The sequence below is a fragment of the Mustela nigripes genome, chromosome 2 (assembly GCF_022355385.1).
Source record: "Mustela nigripes isolate SB6536 chromosome 2, MUSNIG.SB6536, whole genome shotgun sequence".
Taxonomy (NCBI): Eukaryota; Metazoa; Chordata; class Mammalia; order Carnivora; family Mustelidae; genus Mustela; species Mustela nigripes.
In genome coordinates, this window is record NC_081558.1 from 218,238,273 (window position 1) to 218,265,129 (window position 26,857).

Sequence of the window (26,857 nt, forward strand, 5' to 3'; positions counted from 1 at the left end):
ACACATGGGGTTTTTCTCCGTTTTTTTCTTTTTTAAGTCTTGATAAACTTACAGAGAAGAGTGAATACTTTCCTATTCCCCTTTTTGAAATTAAAATTATATTTATTTTGCCTTGAACTTTAAGGTTTTTAAAATTATCCTTATTAATTGTAAACAGAAACTATCCTTAAAAGGTAGAATAATCACATTATTCTGTAAGTCCATCAAATATTTGTTTAAAAAAAAAAGACAAAATCACTGGCTTTACTTAGAATGTTAGGAAGTTGTAGGCCGTTTGCAGTTTCAGTCTTACGTCTTTTTCTACATATTTTTTCCCTGTAGGGGAATGTAGTAAAGGTTCGCAGGGGAACAGTCCCCACACAGCGTGGAAAGAGTGGAAGCACGTACTGGAAGTGCAGCCGCCCCCTCAGGGCCCCCCCAGTAGCCAGAGCGCTTCCCAGGACTCGAGAGGTGTCCCCTGAGAGCGATTCAGGACTAAATCAAGGCACTGCACCTGATGTGAATATTCAGAGCCTGAACGCTGATGAGCTCAGAATGCCCGCTTGAAGTCCTGTCCCCGTGGGAAGCGCTGCTGTCCAGAGCCTGAGGGCCCGAGAGCAGGGACATGGGGAGGAGGGGTGTGTGTGCGCTGACGGGAGGTTTTCGGATTCGGCTGCCATCCTGCAGTTTGATAAGCTTGAACAGCGCATCTCTAGACACTCAGAATATTCTTGTAGGAGAAAGTTGTTTCCAAGATTCCCCTTTTAACGCAGAGCAGCTGGGGATTCAGACTAGCGGTGGTGGCAGGGCGACAGTCCGTGGGTGGCCCGGGCGGCTGTCCGCACGCCCCGCGGGGAAGGAGGGATAAGCACACATCACTTACCCAGTTACAAAGAGACGAAGGAATCTATAAATTTTGCATTTACAAGATCCTACAACGAAGGCGTTGTAAGTTACTCTTTCTGGGCACCGCAGGTTCGAGCAGCACAGATGTTAAGGAAAGCTGCGGTCTGGACAGCGCGCCCCCCAAGGACGGCAGCGCGCCCGGGCCCGGCGAGGGCGCCCCGCTCCACAATGGGGGCCGCGGCGGCGCCAGCCGGAAGCGGCCGCTGGAGGAGGGCAGCAACGGCCGCGCCAAGTTCCGCCTGAAGAAGAGGAGGCGGCCGCCGGGGCCCGCGCTGCCGAAGAACGCCCTGATGCAGCTGAACGAGATCAAGCCCGGCCTGCAGTACGCGCTGCTCTCGCAGACGGGCCCCGTGCACGCGCCCTTGTTCGTCATGTCCGTGGAAGTGAACGGGCAGGTGTTCGAGGGCTCCGGCCCCACCAAGAAGAAGGCCAAGCTGCACGCCGCCGAGAAGGCCCTGCGCTCCTTCGTGCAGTTCCCCAACGCCTCCGAGGCGCACCTGGCCATGGGGAGGACCCTGTCCGCCAACACGGACTTCACGTCCGACCAGGCCGACTTCCCCGACACGCTCTTCAACGGCTTCGAGACCCCCGACCGGTCGGAGGCGCCCTTCTACCTGGGCTCCAACGGGGACGACTCCTTCAGCTCCAGCGGGGACCTGAGCTTGGCGGCGTCCCCCGCGCCCGCGAGCCTCGCGCAGCCCCCCCTCCCCGGCCCCCCGCCGTTCCCGCCGCCGAGCGGCAAGAACCCCGTGATGATCCTGAACGAGCTGCGGCCCGGGCTGAAGTACGACTTCCTGTCGGAGAGCGGGGAGAGCCACGCCAAGAGCTTCGTCATGTCCGTGGTGGTGGACGGCCAGTTCTTCGAGGGCTCGGGCAGGAACAAGAAGCTCGCCAAGGCCCGGGCCGCGCAGTCCGCCCTGGCGACCATTTTTAACTTGCACTTGGATCAAACGCCGTCTCGCCAGCCCATCCCCAGCGAGGGCCTGCAGTTGCACTTGCCGCAGGTGAGGACGCGCGCCGCTGCCGGAAACGGTGGCCATGTCTTGACAGTGCTTTCAGACAGGGCTCCTTTTCCTGGTCCCTGTTGATGTCCTGTTGGAACGGCACTGGTAAGTCTGGCTCCGGGCATCCTGCCTGCCCGGGTGGTGTGTGCTGGGCGGCCTGTCCGGGGCCAGGACGTGCACCAGCATCCACCGGGGCAGCGTTGTCGGCGGCCTCCAGGTCGAGCCCTGCCCCGCGCCCCATGGCAGCCCGAGGCTCCCTTCCCCCCAGGCCTCCCCTGCGGGGACCCAGGTCCCGTAGCAGCCTGTGACATGAGCAGCTCAGCGGTTTCCTGCCAAGTCTGCCCGGGGAACCCCGAGCACAGAAGAGAGGCCAGCCGGCCAGCTGCTGAGAGCCTAGCCTGGGTGCGAGTGGGTGTCTCCCAGCTCCAGCGGGGCTGACAGCGGCGGGCCCGGCCAGGGGGTGCTCCATGACAGGCATGATCCCTCTTGGAGGGTGAGGGATGGAACGGGGCCCTCCAGTGGCCCTCACGGGGCTTGGGAATCTGTACCTGGAATGTCCTAGGTGCGGTCCATGTGGGCCTCCCTGCCGCCCGGCCGGAGGGAGGCGTCCACTCTTGTTTGGGCGTGGACGCCCCCCCCACCATAAGACCAGGACGAAGACAGAATTTCAGGCGGGCTCGTGGCTTGCACACAAAAGGGGAAGCACGAAGTGGGGGATAGCAGGTGGCTGGCATCTCTACAGCCTAGAAACCTTTGTGTGTTGCTTCTCTTCTTGGAAATCCAGTTTTCTGGGTGAGGGTCACAATTTTTTTTAGAGAGAAAATCGATTACCCTTCTCTGTTCCTTTTTGTTGAAGTAGTACCGAGGTTGAAGATGAATTGTGTACTGGTGTGAGGAGAGAATGAAGGGACTCCGATCGGTGCACGGACCGCTTGTATTTCTCGTAGAAGAATCTGGAAGGTCGAGGCTTCTCTGGTGCCTTTGAGCACAATTAGAGTAATTTCTCTGTGCTGTTGCCCGAGGTGACCGGTACTGCTAGGGTTTAGAAGAAGAAACTATTCTGCCTAAAGCTGAGCCAAATACAGCATCATGTAAGAAGTAGCGCGTTCAGAGTGTCCTACGGGCAGTTAATGAACCCGGTGATTGTCGCGGCCGGCACGACAAATCGACCAGGAACGTGAGGGTAAGAGGGTGGTGAAAAGAAATTAAGAGACAAAGAGACGGGGCAGGAGGAGCACCAGGGAGGACATCCCATAGAGCTGATTTTATTCAAGGCTGTGAGGCATTATAGAGCTAACAGAAACAATCCTAAGAAAAGTATCTAATTTTAGCTGATTACTAAAGAGTTTGCAACAAGCACAGAAAATCCTCCAAGCTTTCCCATTATGTATTTCCTAAACACCAATAGCAGACCTTCTAGCGCCAGATGTGCTGAGTTCAAGGCCACTCAAGACATAGTTTGTGTAAGCACAGCTCAGTCTGACTGTGGCGTACGCTAGAGCCCGTGCACGGACAGCAAGGTCCGGCCAAGAATGTCTGACCGCGGCCCAATCGTCTCTAGCTGACTAGCCAACGTGTGGGAAGTCACGTGGGTGAGCACCCAACGCAGAGCACAGACCCTTTCTCAGGGCTACTCGACTTTATCGACCTTAGCCTTTTGTGCGGCTATTCGGCCTTTAACGGAGGCCCAGTCAGGGCCTGGTTGGGTCTCGTCTCAAGCCTTCCCGTGGCCTCCCACAGGTGATGCGCCCACATTAACCTGTTGCGAGCGTTTGTCAGAGGACGCCGGTCCGCTTATCGCTTCATCCGTCGGTGGCACTAGTTCCCTGGAGATTTCCTGTTTTCAGGTCTGCTGTTTGCTGCACGTGTTCCAGCTTGAGTTCACGACTGTTCACGGTCTGCGGCCACCTGACTTCCCTTAGCATCAGAAGAGTCGCATGTGAGACGATTGGAAACCTGCCAAGCGCTGCGAACCCCTGATGCCTGGGTTTTGCAGGGTGGAGGGGTCCCAGCGTGGCAGGGAGGCAGGCAGGGGTCCTAGCCTGGGCCCGGACTTCTGCGGGAGCAGAGACCAGAGCTCTGCTGGGGTCCGCGTGGGGCCTCACCTGGGGGGGCGTCTGGGAAAATCCCACCAAGGGAGGGAGGAGGTAGGCGGGGGTCACGTCAGCCCTGCCCCCGGCCGCCTGCCTGGGTTCTGCGGGCTCCCAGTGCTCGTTTCTGAACCTTGTGGCCGCGGAGCCGTCTGTCCCCGTGTCTGCTCACTGGGCCCCCACCGTGGTGTCTCTGGAGCACCCCCCCGGGAGCTTTCCTTGGAGGACCTGGGGCGGTCCCTGCAGAATCAGCCCTCACAGCTTGATTTCTGGGCTCCGTCATCTTTGCACGGGACGTCTCCAGGCCCGCCCTCGGGAGCGCTGAGCATCCACACCATTGGCCTGGAGTGGCCCTTGAGTCCCTGGTCATGGGACTTGTTGCCTTCATCGTGTCCATAGTGGCATTCCAGGGTTTAAACCCAGACGCCATGGACCATGGAGGCGTGCAGAGCCCTCGGCCTCTAGTGGGTTCTGTGAGGGGCAAAAGCCGGCCATCGGCCCCAGCCCAGCTTTGAGCCGCGGCCTCTCAGCACCTGGGGCTGTTGCAGAGACACCTGGGGCTGGGGGGCGCGGGCATGGGCTGGGGGGCGCGGGTGTGGGCTGGGGGGCGCGGGCGTGACTCTGCCGCGTACGGCGCCCCCAGCACGTACAGAGACTCGCTTCCTTACCTGCAGTCTCTGAGGGGCTGGAGGAACAGTCCTGGTGCTGACCGTGCCCGCCTCTGACCAGTAACTGTCCACGCAAGGACCTGACCTCCTCTGAGCATCTCTGAGCTCTGTGGTTTGGAGATTGGCTGGACCTGGCACAAAACAGAAGCTTTTCTTTTCTGTGCCTTATTCTGAGCCTCTCGAGACTTTTTCTCTTACGTAAACGGGAACACGTGGTCCTTCATCTCTGACCCCTTCCCACCGTGTCGCCTGCCCCCACGCGTGTGGCACTGAGGCCTCTGCCTGGGGTGCGGGGGGGCTTGCTGCCCCCCGTTTTCTGTCCATGCTCCCCACCCCCGACTTGAGCGCAGCCTTCTGGGGGCTCTTTGGTACTTACTGGGGCAAAGGCAGGAGGAAGAAATCCTGGTGACTTTTGTTTTTTTCAAAGAAAGTCATCATTTAAGGGACACCTGGGTGGCTCAGTTGGTTAAGCTGCTGCCTTCAGCTCAGGTCCTAATCCCAGGGTCCTGGGATTGAGTCCCGCATTGGGCTCCTTGCTCAGTGGGGAGCCTGCTTCTCTCTCTACCTCTACCTGCCACCCTGCCTGCTTGTGTTCTCTCTCGCTCCCTCACAAATAAATAAATAATTTTTTTTTAAAAAAAGTCATCATTTAGGATGATGGACGTTTCTGTCCATTTGGGGAGTGTTTTATCACAGGCCAAGCTGGGGACACCAGACATAGCCGTTTGATACTCACGGACCAGTGTGAGGTTGGAGGACGTACTGCCCACACGCACGTCCCGTCGGGCTTCACTTCCCAGAAACGCTTGTATCCAAGATACGTTGTAAACCGTGAAGCAAGACCACGGCTGTGTTCGCTGCTGGGAAACACGGCCTGCAGGGCAGGCCGACTGGTCTGGCAGTGGACCAGCCACCTGTCACCCCTTCCCCAGGGAGCGTGGCCGTCAGTGCTGTCTGAGGGCGGGGGCCCTCCCAGGCCTCACCGGCGCTGCTCCCAGGCCGTGCAGCTGGTGCCCCAGGCGGAGGCTGAGCACAGCTGCGTGGCTCTTCTCCTGGGCGTTCATCATGCAGCCCCTTCTCTTGCCCTGATGTTGTGGTGGGTCACACTCAGGGGAGTGTTCCCTGGCCCCGTCAGCCCCCGAGTGGATGGAGCACTTTCACTTCCTCCAAAAGCCCTGTCGCTCCCCGTGGCCTCGGAGGCTGGGAGAGCTGGGTGCAGAGCCGCGGAGGGTGTGAGACGGGTGGCCGGGGGGGCGCTCTGGCTGGGGCCTGCCTCAGCTTCTTCATCCAGGGGCGGGGGGGCTGGGGTATTGGGAGGGCCAGAGGGGTGGCACAGGCTCTGGACTGTCCCTGTCCGTGAGACTCTCGAAGAATTCCACCCAGAGCCTCCAAAGCTCCGCGGGCCTGTGTTTCCAGGGAGTGTTTTGGAGGGAGAAAAAAGCCCGCCCGCCCACGCACAGACACGTGCCTGTTTGCCAGATTTGCCCGTGTGGCTTTCCAGAAGAGAAGCCATCTGTAAGGCCACGCCGAAGGGACAGCCTTGTCGGTGTGCACGGGGCAGGGGCCAGTCCACACCCCTGACTCCCTGCTGTGGTCCTCAGGTGTTAGCCGATGCCGTGGCCCGCCTGGTGCAGGATAAGTTCGGCGACCTGACGGACAACTTCTCCTCTCCGCACGCTCGCAGGAAAGTTCTAGCCGGCGTCGTCATGACCACAGGTAAAACGCTGGGCTGTGCTTCACGCCGAACAGAGAGAGGACGTGCTCTCGGGCCGTGGCCGACCGTCTCTGGGACACTAACGGGCTGTTCTCCTAGTTCCTCACAATCCCTGCCACCTGCAAACGTGGGAGCCGCACTTTCCAAACTTTTCTCTTACATGTTCATTGCTTTAACCTACGTTTTCTTATTTGGAGAAAGCGTGCTGCTCTATTAGCATCTGATTCCTATAATCCCATGTGAGCGGTTTTGACTGACTCTGGAAAAGTCCAGCAAAATGGCACCACCCCCCCTTCCTGCTTCATTTGCCAGCGGGTCGCATCTGACTTACCCAGGAGTGACCCTGATGGCTAGTTTTGTGGGGACAGGCAGCTCTAGCAAGAACAGGAAATGCACAGGTAAAAAGCACACTTCGGGGTGGCGGAAGGAGCCCTGTTACATTTACCCAGAAGTTCCCACCATCGCGAGGTACCCGAGTCTTTCCTGCACCCCAGGGGCGAGGACGCTGGGCCCTGTCTGCCCAGGGACCACTCCCAGGGGCAGGAGACCACAGTGGTGGCCCCAGAGGGGACCCCTGCTCCTGTGGGGCCCTCTGCTCTGGGGCATCCGCTCGGCCCCTCGCTGGCTGGCTGAGCCTGGAGGGCCGTGTGCAAAAAGCTCCCGAAGGCCGGAGAGCAAGCGAGTGAGCTGGGACCGCTTTGCCTGTCTCCACCTGCCGGTCAGGGAGGAAACCCCGTCCTCTGTGTGGGCAAACGCACTGTCCTTTCTTCCAAGGTAGCTCTCTCTCCCATCGCGGGCCGGACGTGAGTCCGTGGTCCCGGGGCGGCCAGCCCCTGGGTGGTCGAGGACACCTGGTGCCGTTTTAGTGACGGCCTTTCCTTGCACCACGTCCTCACCCTGGCGCAGCTGAGCGTGGGTCTGCGGTCGGGGGACGTGCCCTGGACGTGCCCTGGGGTCTAACTCTGCGGTAGATGCCCGTGCTCTCCCGCCCCTCCCTTTGCTGCTGTCTGTCGCGTGACGGAAGGGGGATGCTTCGGCTCCTGGGACGCCGTCTTCCCTGGGCGAGGCTCTGTGCCCCGGCCAGCAGCAGGAGTGAGCAGCCGCCGGGTCCTCCTGGGCAGCTCTTCTCGCTGGCCCAGAGGGGGTGGACTGGCTCCCGGGCCGTGGTGCCCTCGCCATGCATCTCCCTGGGGACCTCATGCTCAGGGCCACCGTGTTCCCTTGCAGATAGTGCCACCCAGCCCGTGGCCTGTGGCCCTGGTGTCAGATGGCGGTTCAGGTTGGGCTCCTGCTGGTTGAGCGACTTTGGGTGGCCATTTGGCCCCGTGGGTCCTTATCTGCTAAATGGAGACAGGCCGCGTGCCCCTGAGGCCGCGTGTGGGAATGAAGCGGAGACCCTGCGGGCGGGCGCTGCACCTGCTGCTCGGGGCGCGCCGTGCGTGTAGCAGGCGGTGAGGGAGGTTACCGCAGGGCCGTGTCCATGTCTTGCCCTGTGTCTGCAGCGCATGGTCTGTCAGCAGATGTCCCATCAGTGGCTGCGCTCCCAGGGCCGTTCCCAACACCCCACGGGCCACGTTCTCTCTTTCCTCTTGTCCCTCGGGCGGCCGCACGCCCTTCCCTGTAGCCTAACGGCACTTTGATGGACCAGTTAGTCGGCCTGTACCTGGGGCTGCCTCCCGGGAGCCAGCGGGGAACGTTCAGGAGAAGACCAGGCTGCCCCAGAGGAAACACCTTCCTTGGGGTTAGAGCCTGTAGACTCACAGGCGAGGGAGGTTTGTGTCCAGAGCGTCATGCCATGAGTCCTTGGGTGGGGGGGTTTCCAGTTTGCGAAGGTACCAGCCGGGGGCAGGGGCCTCTCCCCCCGGGAGCACAGGCGGCGAGCGCCACAGAGCCGGGAGGGGGCGAGGCATGAGGCATCCTCTCTTGCTCATTCTCCAGGCACAGACGTGAAAGACGCCAAGGTGATAAGTGTCTCCACAGGGACAAAGTGCATCAACGGCGAGTACATGAGCGACCGCGGCCTCGCGCTGAACGACTGCCACGCGGAGATCATAGCGCGGCGGGCCTTGCTCCGCTTCCTCTACACACAGCTCGAGCTCTACTTAAAGTGAGTTCCGGGAGCGCGGGACTAGAGGAAACAGTTTTTGGTTTTTGTTTATTTTGATTTTTTTAAAGATTTTATTTATTTATTTGACAGACAGAGATCACAGGCAGGCAGAGAGGCAGAGAGAGAGAGGGGGAAGCAGGCTCCCTGCCGAGCAGAGAGCCCGATGCGGGGCTCGATCCCAGGACCCTGAGACCATGACCCGAGCTGAAGGCAGAGGCTTTAACCCACTGAGCCACCCAGGCGCCCCGAGGAAGCAGTTTTTAAAAACCACGCCTCCCGTCAGAGTGTAGCGCAAAACCATCGTTTCTGTAATCTCTGAAAAATTCTTAAAATAGTGACTTTATTGGCAAGGGTGAAGTTGGGTCCTGTTTTCCCATGATGCTCCAGCTTCCGAGTCCAGGGGGTGACCACACATAGTGGGCACACGTGTGCTCGTGGCCCACGCGGCCGTCGATCCGAGGTCTGTGCTCGGGGCGGCGAGCTTCTGGGCGCAGCGGGAGCCTGAGCAGAGCTGAGCCGCCGGGGGCCCAGGGCCCTTCGTTCTAGTCCCGTCTGAGCTGCTTTTCTTTCCCGAGCCGCTGCTTATGTGCCGTCTGTCTGTGTCGAAGTTCTGAATGGGAAGAAGGGACACTCGTGCCACTCCGACGGCGTCTTTACTGGGTGGACTCGGTCACTAGCTGTGTTCTTCTCACCAACACAGAAACGTCCCGGTTCGAGCGACCTGTACCCTGTTGAAAGCAGTGGCCTCTGACAATCGTCGTGAGTTACGACAGACAAAAATTTGGCTGTATACGGCTTTAAAGTTCATTTTTGCAACTCTTCCTTCTAGCAACAAAGAGGACCAAAAGCGATCCATCTTCCAGAAGTCGGAGCGTGGGGGCCTGAAGCTCAGGGACACCGTGCAGTTCCACCTGTACATCAGCACGTCTCCCTGCGGGGACGCCAGGATCTTCTCGCCGCACGAGCCCATCCTGGAAGGTACGGGGCTCGGCCAGCTGCGTCTCTGGGAGGCTCGGGTTATGGCGTGACAGCAGAGCAGACCTACATTAGTGTCCTTTTCTTGAAACTTCTGGCTTCAAAAGTAGATCTGATGGGAATATATAAAAGCACAAGGTGTTTTTTTTTTTTTTTTAAGGATTTTTTTTAAGATTTTATTTATTTATTTGACAGAGATCACAAGTAGCCAGAGAGGCAGGCAGAGAGAGAGGAAGAAGCAGGCCCCCTGCTGAGCAGAGAGCCCGATGCGGGACTCGATCCCGGGACCCTGAGATCATGACCTGAGCTGTAGGCACAGGCTTTAACCCACTGAGCCACCCAGGCGCCCCCAAGGCTTTTCTTTTCAAGGAATAATTGGATGAGGAAACCTGAGAGGTGCCCAACGTGCACTAGCGGGTTAGCGCGAGGCTGCTGAGTCAGACTCGTATTTAGATCTGGCCGTCCGTTCTCCGCCTCTGGGCTTCGGACGAGCTGTGCTCTGGTGCGCGTGTACCTGCGTGCTGTGGCGGGCACGTCAGAAGCAGGCACACATGAGTGACCGGGGGCCCTGGTGCGTCGTCGCGCCAGGTCCGTGCCGCTGTCGTGGAGTGACCTGTGTCCTTGTTCATCTCTTGTCCTGAGCGGGAGCAACTCCAGTTCAGCATCTGAGGTCTCGTCCCCTTGATCACCGAGGAAACACGCGCCCACTATGGGAAATTGCTGCACGTTGTCTGGTGTAAGGAAACATTCTGGCCGCCCAGGTTCACGTAACCCAGAGAGAGCCCGTTAGGTGGGTGTGCGTGCCCGCTTCCGCCCGCTGATTTCAGCATCTCTAGGATTTGTTTCTGAAAGTTTAAAGACGCAGGGAGAAGACACGACACTCAGACACCCGTCATGTCACGTAGAGTCGCGCACGTTCGCGTTTTGTCCCCTCTGCTCCAGCTCCTTTTTCACGAGGGAAACCATTTCGGTTCGAACGGAAGCCCTCCCTCCCGAACCCCGGACAGACCCGTGTCCCGGAGTAGGTCTGTCGCGCAGCCCGTCCGGCCCTTCTCTCTGCCGTGTTGCACGTCCGTGTCGGAGAGACGGACGCGGCGCAGGGCTGCGAGCGGATGTCCGCCATCCGGGGCGGCTGCCCGCGGGGACCCTCACCCGGCCTCCCTCTCCTAGAACCGGCGGACAGACACCCGAACCGCAAGGCCAGAGGACAGTTGCGGACGAAGATAGAGTCTGGTGAAGGCACGATCCCCGTGCGGCCCAGCGCGAGCCTGCAGACGTGGGACGGGGTGCTGCAGGGCGAGAGGCTGCTCACCATGTCCTGCAGTGACAAGATGGCGCGGTAAGGCCGGCCGCGGGCTCCGGGCTCTGGTCGCCGTGCTCTCCGCGGGCCCGGGGCTCCTCCCCGGTGGGGATCGAGCTGGGCCCCGCTTGCCGCAGGCCCCGGGCCCCTCGCGCTGCTCCGCGTCTGGGTTCACACGTGCGGGTTCTGCGGAGTCCGGGGCTGCAGATGGTGACTTTACACCCGTCTGCCACCGTCTGCAGGGACAGTGTCTTCCTTCCTCCCGGCTGCCACAGGGCAGTCCTGCTTGCCGCTGACGGCCACTTCGGGTTACGGAGCGCAGGTGTCCCTAGCGTCCGGGCGGGGGGTGGCTCCGCGCGAGGCTGGGCTGCCGCAGACACACTGTTCGTCTTCGTGTGACAATGTGCCTTCAGAAGCAGGTGTGTCCAGGCCGGGTGACCATTTGCTCAGACGCTGGCGTCAGCTCCAGTGCTCGTAGGTTTTCACAGATGTCCACTGGGAAGAGAAACGAAGTAACACAGGGAGATGGCAGGGACTGGACGGCGCAGAGCCCGTGAGGCTGAGATCTCGTCCGTCTTCCCGTCCCTGCTGGGCCGCCCGCCGCGAGCGTGTCCCGTCTGCGCTGCCAGAGCGGCCGGCCCCGCGAGCGTGCGCACCAGCGCCCTGCGCAGGGGTCAGTGAGCCTCCCGGGCTGGTTTTCTTGAGTGGATCTTGTCAGGGAACCTCAAGGACATGGAGCCTGATTCCTCACACGCAGCCGCTGCCCCCCCAAGCACAGGTGCCCACGTGCCCACCCTGACGCCTTTGCTTATCACGTGCCCTTCGTGTCCGCCCTCTGTTCACTTTCACGTCCTGCGCACGCGCGTGCGTGTGCGTGTGTGTGTGTGCAGCCTTGAAAAACACGCGTCATGCTGGGGTATTTATGCGTCTGTTGTCATTTTTAGAGATGGAATTGGATTTGTATTTTTTTTAAGATTTTATTTATTTATTGGACAGAGAGATCACAAGTAGGCAGAGAGGCAGGCAGAGAGAGAGGAGGAAGCAGGCTCCCCATGGAGCAGAGAGCCCGATGCGGGACTCGATCCCAGGACCCTGAGATCATGACCTGAGCCGAAGGCAGAGGCTTTAACCCATGGAGCCCACCCGGGCGCCCCCGAAATTGGGTTTTAAATGCTGTCCTGTGTCTCACAGTTTCTCTCAAGCCAGTGTTCGGGGACTGTCCCTGATGCTGATTACTTCTCAGCTCTGCAAAGACCCTGTCGCTGTCGCGGACCCTACCCTGCCCGTTCCCTCACTGACCAGGCTTGGGTCGGCCCTGACTCTCCTCTATGGTTCAGCCTTGAGTTTCCGTGAGCGTAGCTCATTCTAGACCTTCGCCATCCAGGATCTCTGCTGTACTCGTGTGGAACTTCTCAGATGATAGCAGACGTGCCCCAGAGCGCTCATGCGATTCACACCTCCACCATCCGTGTGAGACACCAGTCTCCTCATCTGAAAACTGGGGTCTGCTGGGCGCATGGGGTGGCAGCTTTCTCGTCAGACTTGCCTGGCGAGACCCTCTGCCCATTTGTCTTTGGGATCTCGTGCTTTTTCCCTCTTTGTCTATAGGCATCTCTCATGTGGTATGTACTGCCGTCCTTGGTTTCAGAAGTTCCGTGTCGGGGCACGTGGGGGGCTCAGTTGGTCAAGCGACTGCCTTTGGCTCAGGTCAGATCCCGGAGTCCCGGAATCGAGTCCCACATCGGGCTCCCTGCTCCATGGAGAGTCCACTGCTCCCTCGGACCTCTCGTCTCTCATGCTCTCTCTCTCTGTCTCTCTCTGTCTCTCTCTCTCAAATGGATAAATAAAATCTTTGGGGACAAAATGGTTCCGTGTCTTCTCCAGTCCAAACTCATGTCGTCTTGGTCCGTGCCGTGCTCTTACTGAACAGAAACCGCTCGCGTTGTCACTACCTGAGTCATTAATGTTTCACCCTGTGATTTGCACTTTCAGGATCTTATTTAAGAAATTCCTTCTCAAATTAAGGACATAAAAATGTTCTCCCGTACCTTTTTCTGAGACTTTTATCATTTTACTTTCAAATTCAGGCCCATAAGAAGTTTGTACGGTAAGTAACAGTTTGGCTTTGTTATTTGAATACAGCGAACCTGTTTCCCGGATACTTTTTACTAAGTTAGTGGCCTCGTGCTCCTCAGTGATCTGTGAAGGCCTTTCTCTTCCTACGGAAATGGGTCCGTTCCTAGCCCCTTGAACCCCTGTTAGCTCATCGTCAGGCGTGACTGTACGGACCCGCAGTGTCTGCCCGTCTGGCGCTGCGGTGCGTCTGGCGACCTGACTGGTGTCGCCGTTGTTTTGTGCTCTTCCGTCTTCCAGGTATTTTGCAGCTTCTTACGCACCCTGTTCTTCCCAGAATGTTTTAGAATCTGCTCAATTGTCACCAGATGTCTTGCTTAGATTTTGTGTGGACTTGTGAAATTATGGGTGGAAATGGAAAGAATGAACATAAAGTTCAATCGATCCATCCAGGAATATTGGCTCCTTAAGAAGTGAACCATACAATGACCGTGTGACCCCGCGATTCCCCTTCTGGGTATTTGCCCCGAAGGACTGAGAGCGGGTCTCCCGGAGATCCTTGCTCACTCACGCTCACCACGGCCACTCACGCTCAAGTTAGCTCACAAAAACTACAAACATGGTGAGCTGTCTGTTAAGACCTTTCACCCATTTGTTAATAGGGTAGTTTGTTTTCTTTTGGGGTTTTAAGAGTTTTTTCCGTATATTTTAAATAACAGTCCTTTATCAGACGTACCTTTTGCAGAATTTTCGGTGCCCTGTCTTCTCATTCTGTGGATACTGTGTTTAACCGAAGTCTTGAATTTTAAGGCAGTCCAGCCTGTCGGTGTTTCTTTCATGGGTTGTGCCTTTCTGGTGTTTTGAAAACTCATCACCAGACCTAGGGTCATCCAGATTGTCTCCTGAACTCTTTTCTAGGAGTTTTCCAGTTTTGCATTCTACGTTTAGGTCTCTGACCCGCTGTGAGTGAATCGGGAGGGGCGTTAAGTCTGTGTCAGGATCCGTGTTTGCACGTGGCTGCGCGGTTGTTGGGCCACCCTTGCTGAAGACGCTCTGGTTGCCTCCTGGTGTGGCCTCTGTGTCTTCATCAAGGATCGTTAACTGCATCTCTGCGGGTCTGTCTTTGGACTTTGTTCTGTTGCCGGGACTCCTTTGTCTGCTGTTCTGCCGCACTATACTGTCGTACCGTTGGATTTTGAATCCAGTTCCGTTGGATTTTGAATCCAGTTCCGTTGTTTGGGGGAGGGGTCGGTCCCTCACGTCTAACAAGGAATCCCCAGCACCCGTTGGGTGTCCCGCAATTCGCCTGTGCTTCTGACCCGCCAGCTATAAGTTGGGGGTCTCAAGGCCCTCCTCCTTGGGTCCGATTAACTTGCTGGAGCAGCTCGCAGATCTCAGAGAAACGTTTTCCTCATTAATCACCAGCTTATTCGAAAAGGATTAACTCAGGGGCGCCTGGGTGGCTCAGTGGGTGAAGCCTCTGCCTTCGGCTCAGGTCATGGTCTCAGGGTCCTGGGATCGAGCCCCACATCGGCTCTCTACTCAGCAGGGAACCTGCTTCCTCCTCTCTCTCTGCCTGCCTCTTTGCCTATTCGTGATCTCTCTCTGTCAAATAAATAAAATCTTTAAAAAAAAGAAAAGAAAAGGATTAACTCAGAGCAGCCAGATGAAGAGACGCAGAGGGCGGGTCACAGGGAGAGGGTCGCGTGAGGCCTCGGGAGGGAGCTTACCAGCCCTCTCCAGGGGCTCTGCTCTCATCACATCCCCGTGTCCACCAGCCTGGAAGCTTCAGGCTCTGTCCTTTGGGGTTTTATGGAAGCCTCGTTACACAGGCACAGTTCATTAAATCATTGGCCATTGGTGATTTAAAAAAAATTTTTTTTTTAATTTCTTAGGTAATCTTTACACCCAACGTTGGGTTCAAACTCATGACCCCAAGATCAGGAGGCACATGCTCTACCAGCTGAACCAGCCAGGCCCCAAATCATTGGCCACTGGTGATTACCTCAGTGTCTAGCCCCTCTCTGCTCCTTGGAGATTGGGGGATGGGACTAGAGGTTCCACCCTTGTCCTCAAGTGCTTTCTAAAACTTCCCTCATTCACGTAGCAAAAGACACCTCTAAGTGCTCTCCTCACTCGGGAAATCCCAAGGGTTTTCGGAGCCATGAGCCGGGAAGCAGGAATGGAGACCAAGTATACGTCAGGCCAGATGCAGTTCTCAGGAATCACAGCATCACCGTTGCTGTAGCTTTGTAGTCAGTCATGAAGCCGCGGTCTTGGCTCAGCCTTGTTCTCCTCCTGTGCTGTCCGTGTTGGCTTCTCTGGGTCTTTTGCCTCCACTTGAACTTCAGAATCCGTTTGTCAGTACCTGCGGAATCCTTTGACTGAGCCTCGTCGAATCTGTGTGGAGTTGGAGGAGCCGACATCCGGACCTTGTTGGGTATACCTGTCCATGGACATGGGATACCTCTCCCGCTTCTCTCTCGGATTCTTTTATCAGAGTTTTGTAGTATTCCTCATATAGGTCTCGTATGTGTTTTGTTAGATTTATGCCTAAGTATTTAATTGTTGGTGTCAGTAATGTAAGTGGATTTATGTGCTATAATTTCAAATTCCACTTGTTCCATGTTAGTCGCACTGACTTTTGACCAAGGTGCAGTGTTAATTCAGTGTCGAAAAAGTCTTTTTATTTAACCAGTAGTTCTGGGAAAACTGGACGTCCGGAAGTAAAAACAAACACATGAACTTCATGTTCTGCACAAATACCAAGGTTAACCCCAGGTGGATCGCAGACTGAGATGTGTAGGAGCTGTAGAAGGAAGCAGTGACACTCGGTTGTGGTAGGCGCCGTCTTGCACAATATGCCAAAAGCACTCAACTTCATCACATTAAAATGATTTCTCTTGTATATTTTTAATTTTTAAGAAAGATTTTGTTTATTTATGTGATAGAGAGAGAAAGACAGCAAGAGAGGGAGCACAAGCAAGAGGAGTGGGAAAGAGGGGAGCAGGCTCCCCGCTAAGCAGGGAGCCTGACGTGGGGCTCGATCCCAGGACCCTGAGACCATGACCTGAGCCAAAGGCAGAGGCTTAAACGACTGTGCCACCCAGGTGCCCCAAACTCTTTTAAACACACCATTGAAAGAATAAGAAGTAAAGTCACTGACTGGGAGAAAATATTCACAAATCAGGTATCTGATAAAGTGCCTGTTTGCATTATTAAACTTTAGACCCTCAAAACTCAACATGGGGGAAAAGCAATTTTAAAATGGGCAAAATATTCCATCTCAGGACACTTCATCAAAGAAGACATCAAGAGGACCATCAGCCCCGTCCTCACTGGGAACGCATGCGAGACACAAAACACACCCACCAGAACTCTGAGCGGATGCGGTGTGGACTGCGATGCCGGGGACCCGTGCCCTTAGCCACCGAGGGTGGTCATACGGACGGCACAACCACCCGTGCAGAGTTCAGCGGTGTCTTAAAAGTTAAAGATGTGCCTAGCGCACGTCCAGAGTCGCACATGCGTGTGCCTAGCGGCTGTCCTTGTAGTCAGAAGTGTGAACAACCCAGACGGCCGTCTGTAGGGAGGTAGATGAACGCGTGCTGGTGTGTCCGTGCCGTGGGCTACTCCTTGGGGAAAATAAGAGTGAACAGTGCTGCCCTGTGCACCTCGGCTAACGCTCAGAAGGATGATGCAAAGTGAGAGAAACCAGACAGGAGTGTGTGCCGGTTGGTTCCATTTACAGACCTCCTAAAGAGTGCGCACCAACCCCCACGACAGAAAGCAGCCCGGGGTTGCCCAGGGAGGGGCCCGAGGTGGGGGGGCAGCAGAGCAGGCATAGGACAAGGTCTGAGAGGGCTTTGGGGGTGATGGTCTGAAGAGAACACACACAGATCACCTCTTGGGACATCTGGGTGGCTCAGGCTTGGTTAAGGGCCCGACTCTTGGTCTCAGCTCAGGTCTCGATCTCAGGGTCGTGAGTTCGAGCCCTGTGCTGGGCCCTGCGCTGGGCTTGGAGCTTGCTTCAAAACAAGCAAGCACACACCTTACCTTACCCTGTGTGTGCCTTAGCACACGCGGTATGTATGTCAGCCGCAGCTCCGTGACTCCCAGAAGGAACCACAGTGGAAATTAGAAAATGATTGTAAGATCACAGAAAGCCCCACAGCTGCTAAGTGACAAAGGAACAAATCCCAATACATTGGAAGAAGGAAACAGTCAAGAAATGATTTTGGAAGACAACAGAGAAAGAGTCCTTGGTCACTGGTGCCTGCCGGGAGCTCCAGCCCTCTGCCCTCCCCAGGAGTGGGGGTGGGGGTGCGGGAGTGGGGCCGGGTGGCCCAGCCCTCCAGCCCCTGGACCAGCCTCCACCCTCTTGGGGTCACCTCAGCAGCATAGACACAGGTAGGCTTGAAGGGAGCAGCACGGGCCGGGCGGCTAGAAGGTCGCTCAGAAATGCTGTGGCGGCCAGGGTGTTGCCAGCTGGCTGCGGTGCTGTCCCTGCCCCGAGGGAGTGAGAGCATCCCGGGTGGCCCCTCTGGAAGGTGAGGGGCCTGTGTCCCTTACAGAGGGCCATCGCCCTGTGCCACAGACGTCCCTGTTAGGACAGAAGAACACAGAATCGGGGCAGTGGGCAGGCTGGGCGTGGGGAGGCAGGAGCGGCCCTGCAGCTGGGGGTCACCAGGTGCCGTCTCTCTGGTGGGGGCCTGTGATGAGAGGGTAGCCACGGGGCCCGGGGAGACGCAGTCCTGTCCAGAAGGAGTGGGGGCTCTGTTCCCGTGACCATAGCCTCTGTGCCCTCAGCTGCGTGGAGGGAAGGGGGGAGGAAGCACGGACCCCCTCCCTGAGGCGGGTGCCCTCCACTCTGCTGGGCGGGCAGACTCAGAGGCGGCCCAGGGTGGGGAGCAGGGCAGTACGGCCATATAGTATATATATAGTATATAGTATATAGTATATAGTATATAGTATAGCCCTCTCTGTGCTGCGGATCCCGCGGGTTCTTCCTAGTATAGCCAGCTCTGTGCTGCGGATCCTGGCGCCCTCAGGGGGGTTGAGCCGGCCCCAAGGCATAGGTGGGTGGGCACACTGGCCCGAGTCTTTGCAGAGGTTTGCTTGGCGACATAGGGAGCCCAGCTGCCTCTGCGCTCCCCGCCCTCCCCATGCTCTGTGAGGCGCGTTGGCAGAGCCCATCTGCAGAAGTGCTGGCGTCCCACGTGTCCCGCCCGGGGCCTCCAGAGCCATCGTGGCTGCTAGAATTCTTCACGGAGCATGTGTTCAGAATTACTGACTCGGCACAGACGCAGGGTTTTGCAGGATCACGCCTCAGGGTTTGCCCTGGGAAGCTGAATTCCACTTGGAGACTGTCTAAACCCCCATAGAGTCTTGGATTTACATAAGAAGGGGGCCCTGTGGTTTTTGTTAGCGTGGAGCCATTTCACACTTTTTCTTGGAAGACGGGAAAGTCTGTGTTTGAACTTCCTTTCCAGGGGGTGGGAGGAACATGTGGACTGGGGTACATCCCTTCAGCAGGTTTTATTAGGGACGCGGTTCCGGTGCCCCGCGGTCTCAGTGAGGGAGACGAAGCCTGTGCGTCCGTCCTGGAGCTTGCACACCGGGGGTGGGAGTGGAGACAGATAATGAGGATTAGAGCCCCCCGGGGGCAGGGGTTGCTGGGACGTCCACAGCTGTGGCAGGTGGAAGCCCTCCCCCCACCCCCGGAGAGGGACCTCCTGCAGAGACTGAGAGGTGCAAGCACTGTGGCCCGGAGGCTGCTGGGGACGAGGCTGCTGGGGACGGGCTCCGGGCAAGCACTGTGGCCCGGAGGCTGCTGGGGACAGGGGACGGGCCCCAGGCTGGAGGGCGTGGCCAGAAGCCCCCTTACCCTGTGGCCTACGCCCAGGAGGGGAAGGGCAGGGGAGGGAAAGCCAGGCCAGATGGGGTGGAGGGGCCTTTGAAATGCCCGTGATTTCCAGGGGGAAGATGGCAGTGCTGGAGGGTTTGTGCACAGGAGTGGCCTGGCCTGGCCTGTGTTCACAGGGTCCCACGGCGGCTCTCCTGGGACGGGCCACTGCTGGTGGGAGACAGCGGCGAAACAGGTGGGGACCTGGGACTTGAGATCTGTGGTCCAATAGGGGCCGTGGCAAGATGGGGCCTCCTGGGTCCGTTCTGACGGGGCGTCCCCAGCTCTGCTAGCCGCCCACCGTGACTCTGCAGCTCTGGCCCCAGTGCGGAGCATGGAGCTGGGTGGGTCAGGAGTGTGGGCAGTGGGCCCTGTGCCACCACCGGTTGCCAGTGTGGACCCACTGGGCACTGCCCTCTGCCCCTTCCTACAAGGGCCAAGGGGGCCACTGGACTTGGGCCCGAAGGGCAAGCACGGTGCAGCCACAGTGGCCTCGCGGTGAGGGCAGCGCAGGGGCCGGAGAGGGGCTCGGCACCTCAGCCCCACCCCCACAGCCTGCCCAGACCCTCACCCCGAACCTGAGCCCGCGGGCCTCCCTTCCTGTCCCCGCTCAGTTCTGACGCGTGCTGCCGCCATGGCGGCCCCCAGCAGCCTCCCCCGGTGGCTCCTGCCTCCCAGAGCAGCATGGAGGGGAGTCGTCTCCAGAAATCTTCCCGTGAAATCCCGTGCTGCTACTGCCTGGCCCAGAGTCCTTCGTGGCTCCCTGAGGCTCTCCGGCTGCTCAGGTTGGCCCTGGCCTGCCTTCCCCTGGTCTTCCTCCCGCTGCCACTGCGGCCCTCCAGGGTCTGACTGGGTCCCTCCATCCGCCTCAGGGGTCCCCCCCTGGGCCTGAGCGTCAGGGCTGCCCTCGGAGCCTTCCCTGAGGTCCGCCCCCCCGCGTCCTGTTCTTGGAATCCTGCTTTCCCTCCAGTCGCTCTCACCTCCCTTGAGGCTCTCGATCCTGTGTCTGCCTTGCTCCTGCGTGGCCTCGGTCCCGACAGCCCCCCGGCCCCAGGAACACGGGGCGGGGCCTTCCCTGGCGCCGTGGCCTTGGCACCCAGCACCACGGGCTTCTTGCTGTCTGTGGGACTCCGGAAGGAGGAGGGGCCTGCTGGGGAGCGGGCAGCCGCGCGGGAGCAGAAGGCCTAGGTTGCCAGCGGCGGGAATGGCGCCATGACTCGTGGCCCAGGGCGGCGGGGAGCTCGCCCTCCCCTCCCGTCCTAGCCTCCTCCCACACGTCAAACGTTGTCACCAGGGAGCAGGAAGCAGCCAGCTGGAGGTTTTCAAGATCTCCTTTGCCATTGCTTTTCTTGGAAGTAAGAAAAATGTATGTGCTCTTTTGGTTTTTCTCCCAGGAAATGTGGCTCGTGGACCCCTTCCCAGCACTGAGCCTCAGGAATGCGTCCCAGGAGATAGAGTGGCCAGAGGCCATTGCACAGTCCCGAAGAAGCGCTGAGCAGGGTTCGCTCTGTGTCACTTCTGGGTGCCGCCTCTTCCCGGTTGTGCGGTCCGCTCGCCGGGAAGGACGTCTGTGTGCAGGTGCAGGGCCGCGCAGGGCTGTGGCGTCCCCCGGCACGGAGCCCCTCCACTCACAGTGTGCCCCCTCTGCCCACAGGTGGAACGTGGTGGGCGTGCAGGGGTCCCTGCTCAGCATCTTCGTGGAGCCCATCTACTTCTCCAGTATCATCCTGGGCAGCCTCTACCACGGCGACCACCTCTCCAGGGCCATGTACCAGCGGCTCTGCGGCATAGAGGACCTGCCCCCGCTCTACGTGCTCAACAAGCCCCTGCTCAGCGGCAAGTGCCTGCGCCGCGTGGCTGCGTCGGTGTCCGTGACCGTGACCGGACCGTATTGGGCTCTCATGGTCCTTGTTCCCGTGACTGTGACCGGGCTGCGTCGGGCTCTCACGCTCTGTGTTCCCATGACTGTGACTGTGACCTGGCCGCGTCGGGCACTCACGCTCTGTGTTCCCATGACTGTGACCGTGACTGGGCCACGCAGCTGCGTCGGTGTCCCGTGACCGTGACCGGGCCGTGTCCGGCTCTCAGGCTCCATGTTCCTGTGGCCGGGCTGGGCCGCGCAGCTGTCGGTGTCCTGTGACTGTGACCGAGCTGCGTTGGGCTCTCAGGCTCCGTGTTCCCGTGACCCGGCCGGGCCGCATCGGGGTCTCACCTGTGAAAACGCCGTAGGGAATCTCTTCTCTGTCCGAGCGGAGAGTGGGAGGCTGTGTCTCGGGGCCTCTGGGCCACTGACAGGTCCTCGTTCCTCTCTGTACTGACCGAAAGCCTTTGTAGATAGATCACAGCGCAGACTCGGCACCCACCATCTTTCTTTGCCTTCTACGTATTCACGTCCCGTGCCAGACGGAGAGACTCAGGGATGCGAGTGCCTCCTGCAGAGGGAGGCTGGGGATGGAGGTGTGCGCCCCCGGGACAGGCAGCGACGCGGCGGTGGCCGGTCCTGGCCTGTGGTCACTGACTTGTTTGCTGTGTTCCCTTTAGCAGCTCAGTGGTGACCGGTGAGGGGAGTAGAGCTCTCGAGTGCAAGGGTCCTAACTTCTCAGTTCACCCCTCTTTAAGGGACACAATTAAGGTATTTTTATTCTTTTGAAAATATCATTTTACTCACTTTTTTAACGCTCAGAGCTAAAACCGTAACCCCAAACTAACACGTGTGTTTTGGCGTCGTGTGCACGCTCCTGGTTGCGGTGCTGGCTGCCGGCTCGCCCTTCGCTGGAGGAGAGCAGCACGGTGTTTGAGTTGAAGGCACGTCTGTTAGAGCACATAAGTTAGGCAAAATGGAGAAAACCAGTGGTTGTTTCTGATCACATTTTATGGCTTCCTGACTTTAACCTTGATCTTTTATGAAAAAGTGCTGACTCTGCTAAAACTTGATGGCGAGGGCCCCGGGTGTCTGCATGCACGGAGCCTGCCCCGGGGAGAGGGGACACGCGTCAGTATCCTGTCGTGGGGTAGGACGCGCATTTCCCATGATGCAGAAAATCACTTTCCCCCGGGGCCTCTGCGGTCTGTTCCATTTCAGCGGCCGGCCATCTGCGACGCCGGGCACAGGATGGGTGCTCGGGCATGGCCTGACCAGCGCCGTGTTGGCCAGGACTGTGCCCAGGGTCCTGTTGCCGAGGGGATGTTCTAAGACACTGGAAGGAAACTCATTTGTGACAGTCAGGAGTGTTCTTCCCACAGCGTGCGTGAGGTGTGCACGTACTTGTGAAAAGGTGGTGAAAACAGCGTTTGCGAGACGGAGACCGTGACGTCGTCCTGTGTGTCTCGTTGGAGAGACCAGGTCTGTCACAAAGTAACTGTCTGCTCTTCGCTGTCTCCCGGCGTTGCTCCCGCTCCCGGGTGCTTTGGTGGACGGAGCCCGTGGGTGCCGAGGGCCTCCCGAGGGGCTGGGTGGCCGGCTGCTGGGCCTCATCGGCGGCTTGCACAGTCCGGGCTCCTGGTCTTCCCCGTGACGGGGCCGGGCCGGTGCCCGCACGACCCGTCAGTGAAATCCGAGGGCAGCCCCGGGGTTCGGGAGGCACAGTGTTCCTCAGACGCTGGGCCTCTGGGCAGCGCCACTCTGCCGGCGAAGTCCGTCTCAGAACGCAGACTCCTTGTGGCAGTTTACCTTGGGCAAGGCTGAATTTGGAGGCTGTGCTGCTGCTTTACCTCAGGTCTGTGCAGCAAGCAGCTCTGGAGACGTCGTCAGGCCCTGGCGTCCTGGCATGGCCGGCAGGGGCAGCGCACTGGGGGCACCAGCACTGCAGGAGGGGGTGCGGCCACCGCTCCGTGGGCCCATGGCCCGCCCCGCAGTCTGGGCTGACGACGTGGCATGTGTGGTCCCGGACAGAAGGACTCAAGCACGGGGAGTCTAGAGCAGAGACTGTTGACGTCATACGTTTGGGAGGTCACACTCCTGTGAGGTGGGCCCCACAGTCAAGCCCTGCAGGCTTGCTTGCGAGGGAAGCCTCGTGTTGAACAAGGGACCTGGGCGGTGGAACAGCCGGGTGCTGGAGCTGTTGCCCTCGGGGTGTGCGTGCATTTGTTAAAGTTCCGGGTGTTCGTCCTGCCCGTCACCTCCCGTTGTCTCGCAGAGGGTGCCTGGGTTCAGGGAGATGGACAGTGCGGCAGCACCGAGGTCCACGGCATCTCGGGGACGGACGGGGTGGCCGTCAGCGCCGCACAGGGAACGGCCTGTTCCGCAGAGACCAGAGCAGACCCAGGCGGACTTCAGCAGAAAGTGTCACTCTGGGCTGGCGTCCTTGGTGCCACTGAGGACAGATGAGTCATTTTCCTCTCAGCACAGAAAATAGATTTTTACGAGAAGAAAGCACTTCTCGGTGGCGAGCTGCTTCCATGGGGCCACGGGCACGCCCGTGACACCTTCCCTGACGTTTCGGACGTGGAAGCCTCTTGAGCTCTTGGATCTTCTTTCCGGATTCATTTCCAATCTGGCCCCTGCGAGCTGCAGAACACTTCTGGCTCCCACCTGTCTGCCCCCGAGTCTGAGCTTCTGTGCCGGCCCGGGCTGCCCTCCAGGTGCACGCAGCGACCTCGGGAAGAAAGGACCATGGTCTGAACCTTCCCAAGGCCCTGGGGTCGTGGCCGGCTGCGCCATCAGCGTGGACACAGGGCATGACCATTGGCAACGCCAGGAGTGAGTAGGTTCCCGTGAATCCAGTCCATGGGGGCCTCTGGGACGCGTGGCAGAAAGAAAGCAGGGGCGCTGCTGGCCTGCTGGGCGAGACGTGCGCACCTTCGCCGGTGGAAAGCCACGTCCCCATTCACCGTGGTCGGAGGAGCCCACGTCTGCCTTTCGCCCAGAGCACAAGAGAGGGCCTGTGTGACAGGCGGCGGGTGAGGAGGGTGTTTTCCAGGCAGAAGCAGGTGCAAGGGGCTGAAACGGCCTCGGCCAGAGTTTCCGGACGGGAGCTCAGCCCCTGGTAGCAGCAAGTGCTCACGTTGGATGACCCCAGGGCCTACAGGGAACCCGGTGACGGCAGCTTCCGGTGGGAGGCCACCGAGACAACCTGCCCGTGTCTTCTAAACTCTTAAGTCCTGTGGACGTGGTCTGCAGAGTCCGGTGAGGATCCTGCCTGTGCCCCGGGTCTGTGTGACGGGCTCTCCCCCAGCCCCGGCCGCCGGCGTCATGCTCGTCTCTCGGCTAGAGCGCCCGGGCTCTTCCCCGGAGTCAGTGCTTAAAACCCCAAGGCCCGGTTCCAAGAAGAAGTGTTGTTTGGCCAGAGGTGCTGGTGTGAATGGATGTGGCCAGGGTCAGTGGCCACCCAGGAAGACGAGGCGGTGCCCAGGCCAGGAGGAGCCTGAGCTTCACTGCCCCGTGGCTTCATTCACTTCCCTGTCCGCTCAGGAGTCACCTTCCTTAACAAAAATCAGAATGACCATCTTGCAGGTGCTCTGCTGCCAGCCGAAACGTCTGCAGACACAGGCCGAGGCTTGGGGGCATTGCTGCGGGAGGCCACATGCTCGGTGTCTGTACGGACGCCTTCGTGGGTTGTGGGCTGTTTGCAGAACAGAGGCCACCTCCACCGAGATTGTAAACTCTACATTTTTCTGGTCAACCAGCAAGTGGGAAACAGTTTCTGTAACAGGAACCCCTCATGGCCCTAAATATCTGTCACCACCCGTTCCATCCGGACGTCAGTTCTGAGGCCCCATCAGTGTGTGAGGAACAGTAGAAAACAGTCTGAGGAAGGGAATGCGGCCACACCACTGCCCCCAGAGCTCTCAGTGGCTCACGGTGTCAGTCGTCAGGCCAGCTCCCAGTCTGTAGTTTGGCTCTGAGAGTTCGGATTCAGCACACCTCATTCACAGCGGCGGGGGGCGGGGGGGGCGCCCATTACCAGCCGAGCTGCTCCTGCTTTTATTGGTTTCTGCACCACGGCCCATGATTGACTCATTACCCTAGTTCTCGCTCCGTGGCCCCAGAAAGAGGAGCTCCTCATTAGTGTCTGTCCCCACGGTGGTGTTGGCCCCGGGGACTCATAGACATACATACACTCTTGTGACCATTTGAGAGCTTTTCCGCCCCAGAAAAGGCATATGGTTTGCATTGAACCTTCAGGCTAGCTATTTCTTTTTGCCTTATTTTCTCCATTCTTGCTAAAGATGGCACTTTATTTAGCTGAAAATATAAAAACAAGTTGTACTTTAAAGTCTTATTTTTCTCAGTTAACTCTAGTTTTAATATGTGAAATGTTGTAATTCTAAGGTTTAAGTATCATTAAAAATAATCCTTTATTTTGATCTTATTGTAAACAGGTAATGGAATTCTAAATATAAGCATTATCCATTTCTTCGTGAAAGATTCCATTCCATTATGGTAGAGATTCCCCACCAATTGTTGCTAAACAGGTCCCCACCTCCACTCAGGACCCCCAGGAGACCCTCCCTGATTCTGTCTACTTGAAAGGCCGTGCCCTTTGATGAGCTCAGTGGCCTGGAGGAACCTGCATGCCAGGCGGGTGCCAGAGAGAGGACAGGTGTGCTAGTAACCCTGTCAAAGACCCAGGGACCCTGGCAGAACTCCAGAGGATAAGGTATGGGTTCCTGATAACAGAGACTCGGTAAAATGAGAAAAAGGTGGTATCAGGACTATGTCTAACTCCTAACGGTGCCTTGATGTCCCATAGTCTTGCGACATCTGTAGGGAGAGGCCACCTATTTCCTCTGAGGCAGTCTCACCCGTGGTGGGGCTGCTTTGTAAGTGGTTAGTGTCCCCTGACCATCCCGGCAGCCAAGCAGTGACTGGGCTGGACCTCTGGAGTCCTGGTCTCGAAGGTGATGTGGGTCCTGGCTGGACGCGGCTTCCCTCTAGGCTCTCCGTCCGGTCACACACACAGGCAGGAAACAGTATCCGGTTTATGTAACAGGTGGAAGAAACCACGCCGGCCACCCAAAGTAATCAACCGGAATTTTTATTCACAAACATGAATGAATAGCCATGATCATTTGAGGAAAATAAACAGCACAAACGTGAATGTTCTGTAGGAGAAAATCGAACAACAGGAGAAACAGTCCTAACTCCGGGCATAGAAGAGAATACAAAGAGCCAACCTTGGGCGTCGACACCGAGCACTCTGTGAGTGTGGGAAGCCGGTGTCAGTCTGAAGGTCTAGAAGGCATCCAACAGATGCACCAGTTACGTGTGTCATAGGCAGTGCTCTGGGTTGGGACAAGGAGCGAGCAGAACAAAACTCACCCCCAGACTGTCATTCTTGTGAGCGGAGGAAGGTACGTCACATGTGTCTCTGGAAATCGGAGCAGGAAAGCATTAAATGTAAAGAGTCAGGAGATGTGGAGAGCTAATCCGGTGTCCCTCTGGCGGCATTTCGGAAACCGAAAGCAGAGGAGGAGATGACAGAAGAAAATTGGGGGTGCTGAAGAAACGCACGAGTACCGCAATGGAAAGAACGCGCTGGGTCGTGAGCAGAATTAATTTTTAAAAATCCATTCCTAGCACATCCTTACAAATTTCAGACCAGCGGAGAGATAAAGAGAAGGTGCTGAAAGCTTCCAAATTAACTAGAGTGAGTATCCGGTTTATGTAACACTTACCAGGGACACTGGAAGCCAGCGCTGACGAGAAAATGGTTTTTGTGGAATTTCTTATTTAACCAAATATTAAGCATTAGGACAAAGTGATAATTTTCAGATATTCAAGGGTTCAGAGGGTTTCTTTCCAATATATATATTTGTTTGAGAAAAAAAAGTAAAGATACTCTAGCAAAATGAAAAAGGCATCTAAGAGAGAGAGAAATGTGAAATCCAAGAAAGAATACTTTGTAAATCTAAGAATACAGTGAAATAGATAAGTTGTCAGCAAGACTAAATTGTAACAGTTCCACATTAGAATGGAGAATCCTATCAGAGAACTCTAAAAAGAATGTTTTCTTCCGGAAAAAGTGAATGCATTTTAACATAGCCAAAGAAACTACCGTAAGTATCGTAAATGGTCTTTGCAATAATGTGAAAGTAAATGTTTCTCAGTGAACAGTTAAAAAAAAAAAAAAAAAAGGAGAATGGCAACTCCAGGAAACACAAAAAGCTCTTTAGGCAAGGAGGGGTGAACTGCTG

The 26,857-nt window shown here is 57.5% G+C and overlaps 1 protein-coding gene across 2 annotated transcripts in view; it reads left to right on the plus strand.

The window, feature by feature from the left end:
- ADARB1 (adenosine deaminase RNA specific B1) overlaps positions 1 to 26,857 on the plus strand; it is a 75,927-nt gene that overhangs the window by 33,699 nt on the left and 15,371 nt on the right. For both annotated transcript variants that reach the window (XM_059392508.1, XM_059392509.1), the window contains 6 exons: positions 955 to 1,889; positions 6,249 to 6,363; positions 8,300 to 8,468; positions 9,298 to 9,446; positions 10,614 to 10,782; positions 20,376 to 20,557. In XM_059392508.1, the coding sequence (XP_059248491.1) occupies positions 955 to 1,889; positions 6,249 to 6,363; positions 8,300 to 8,468; positions 9,298 to 9,446; positions 10,614 to 10,782; positions 20,376 to 20,557 (1,719 nt within the window). The remainder of the gene's footprint in view (positions 1 to 954; positions 1,890 to 6,248; positions 6,364 to 8,299; positions 8,469 to 9,297; positions 9,447 to 10,613; positions 10,783 to 20,375; positions 20,558 to 26,857) is intronic.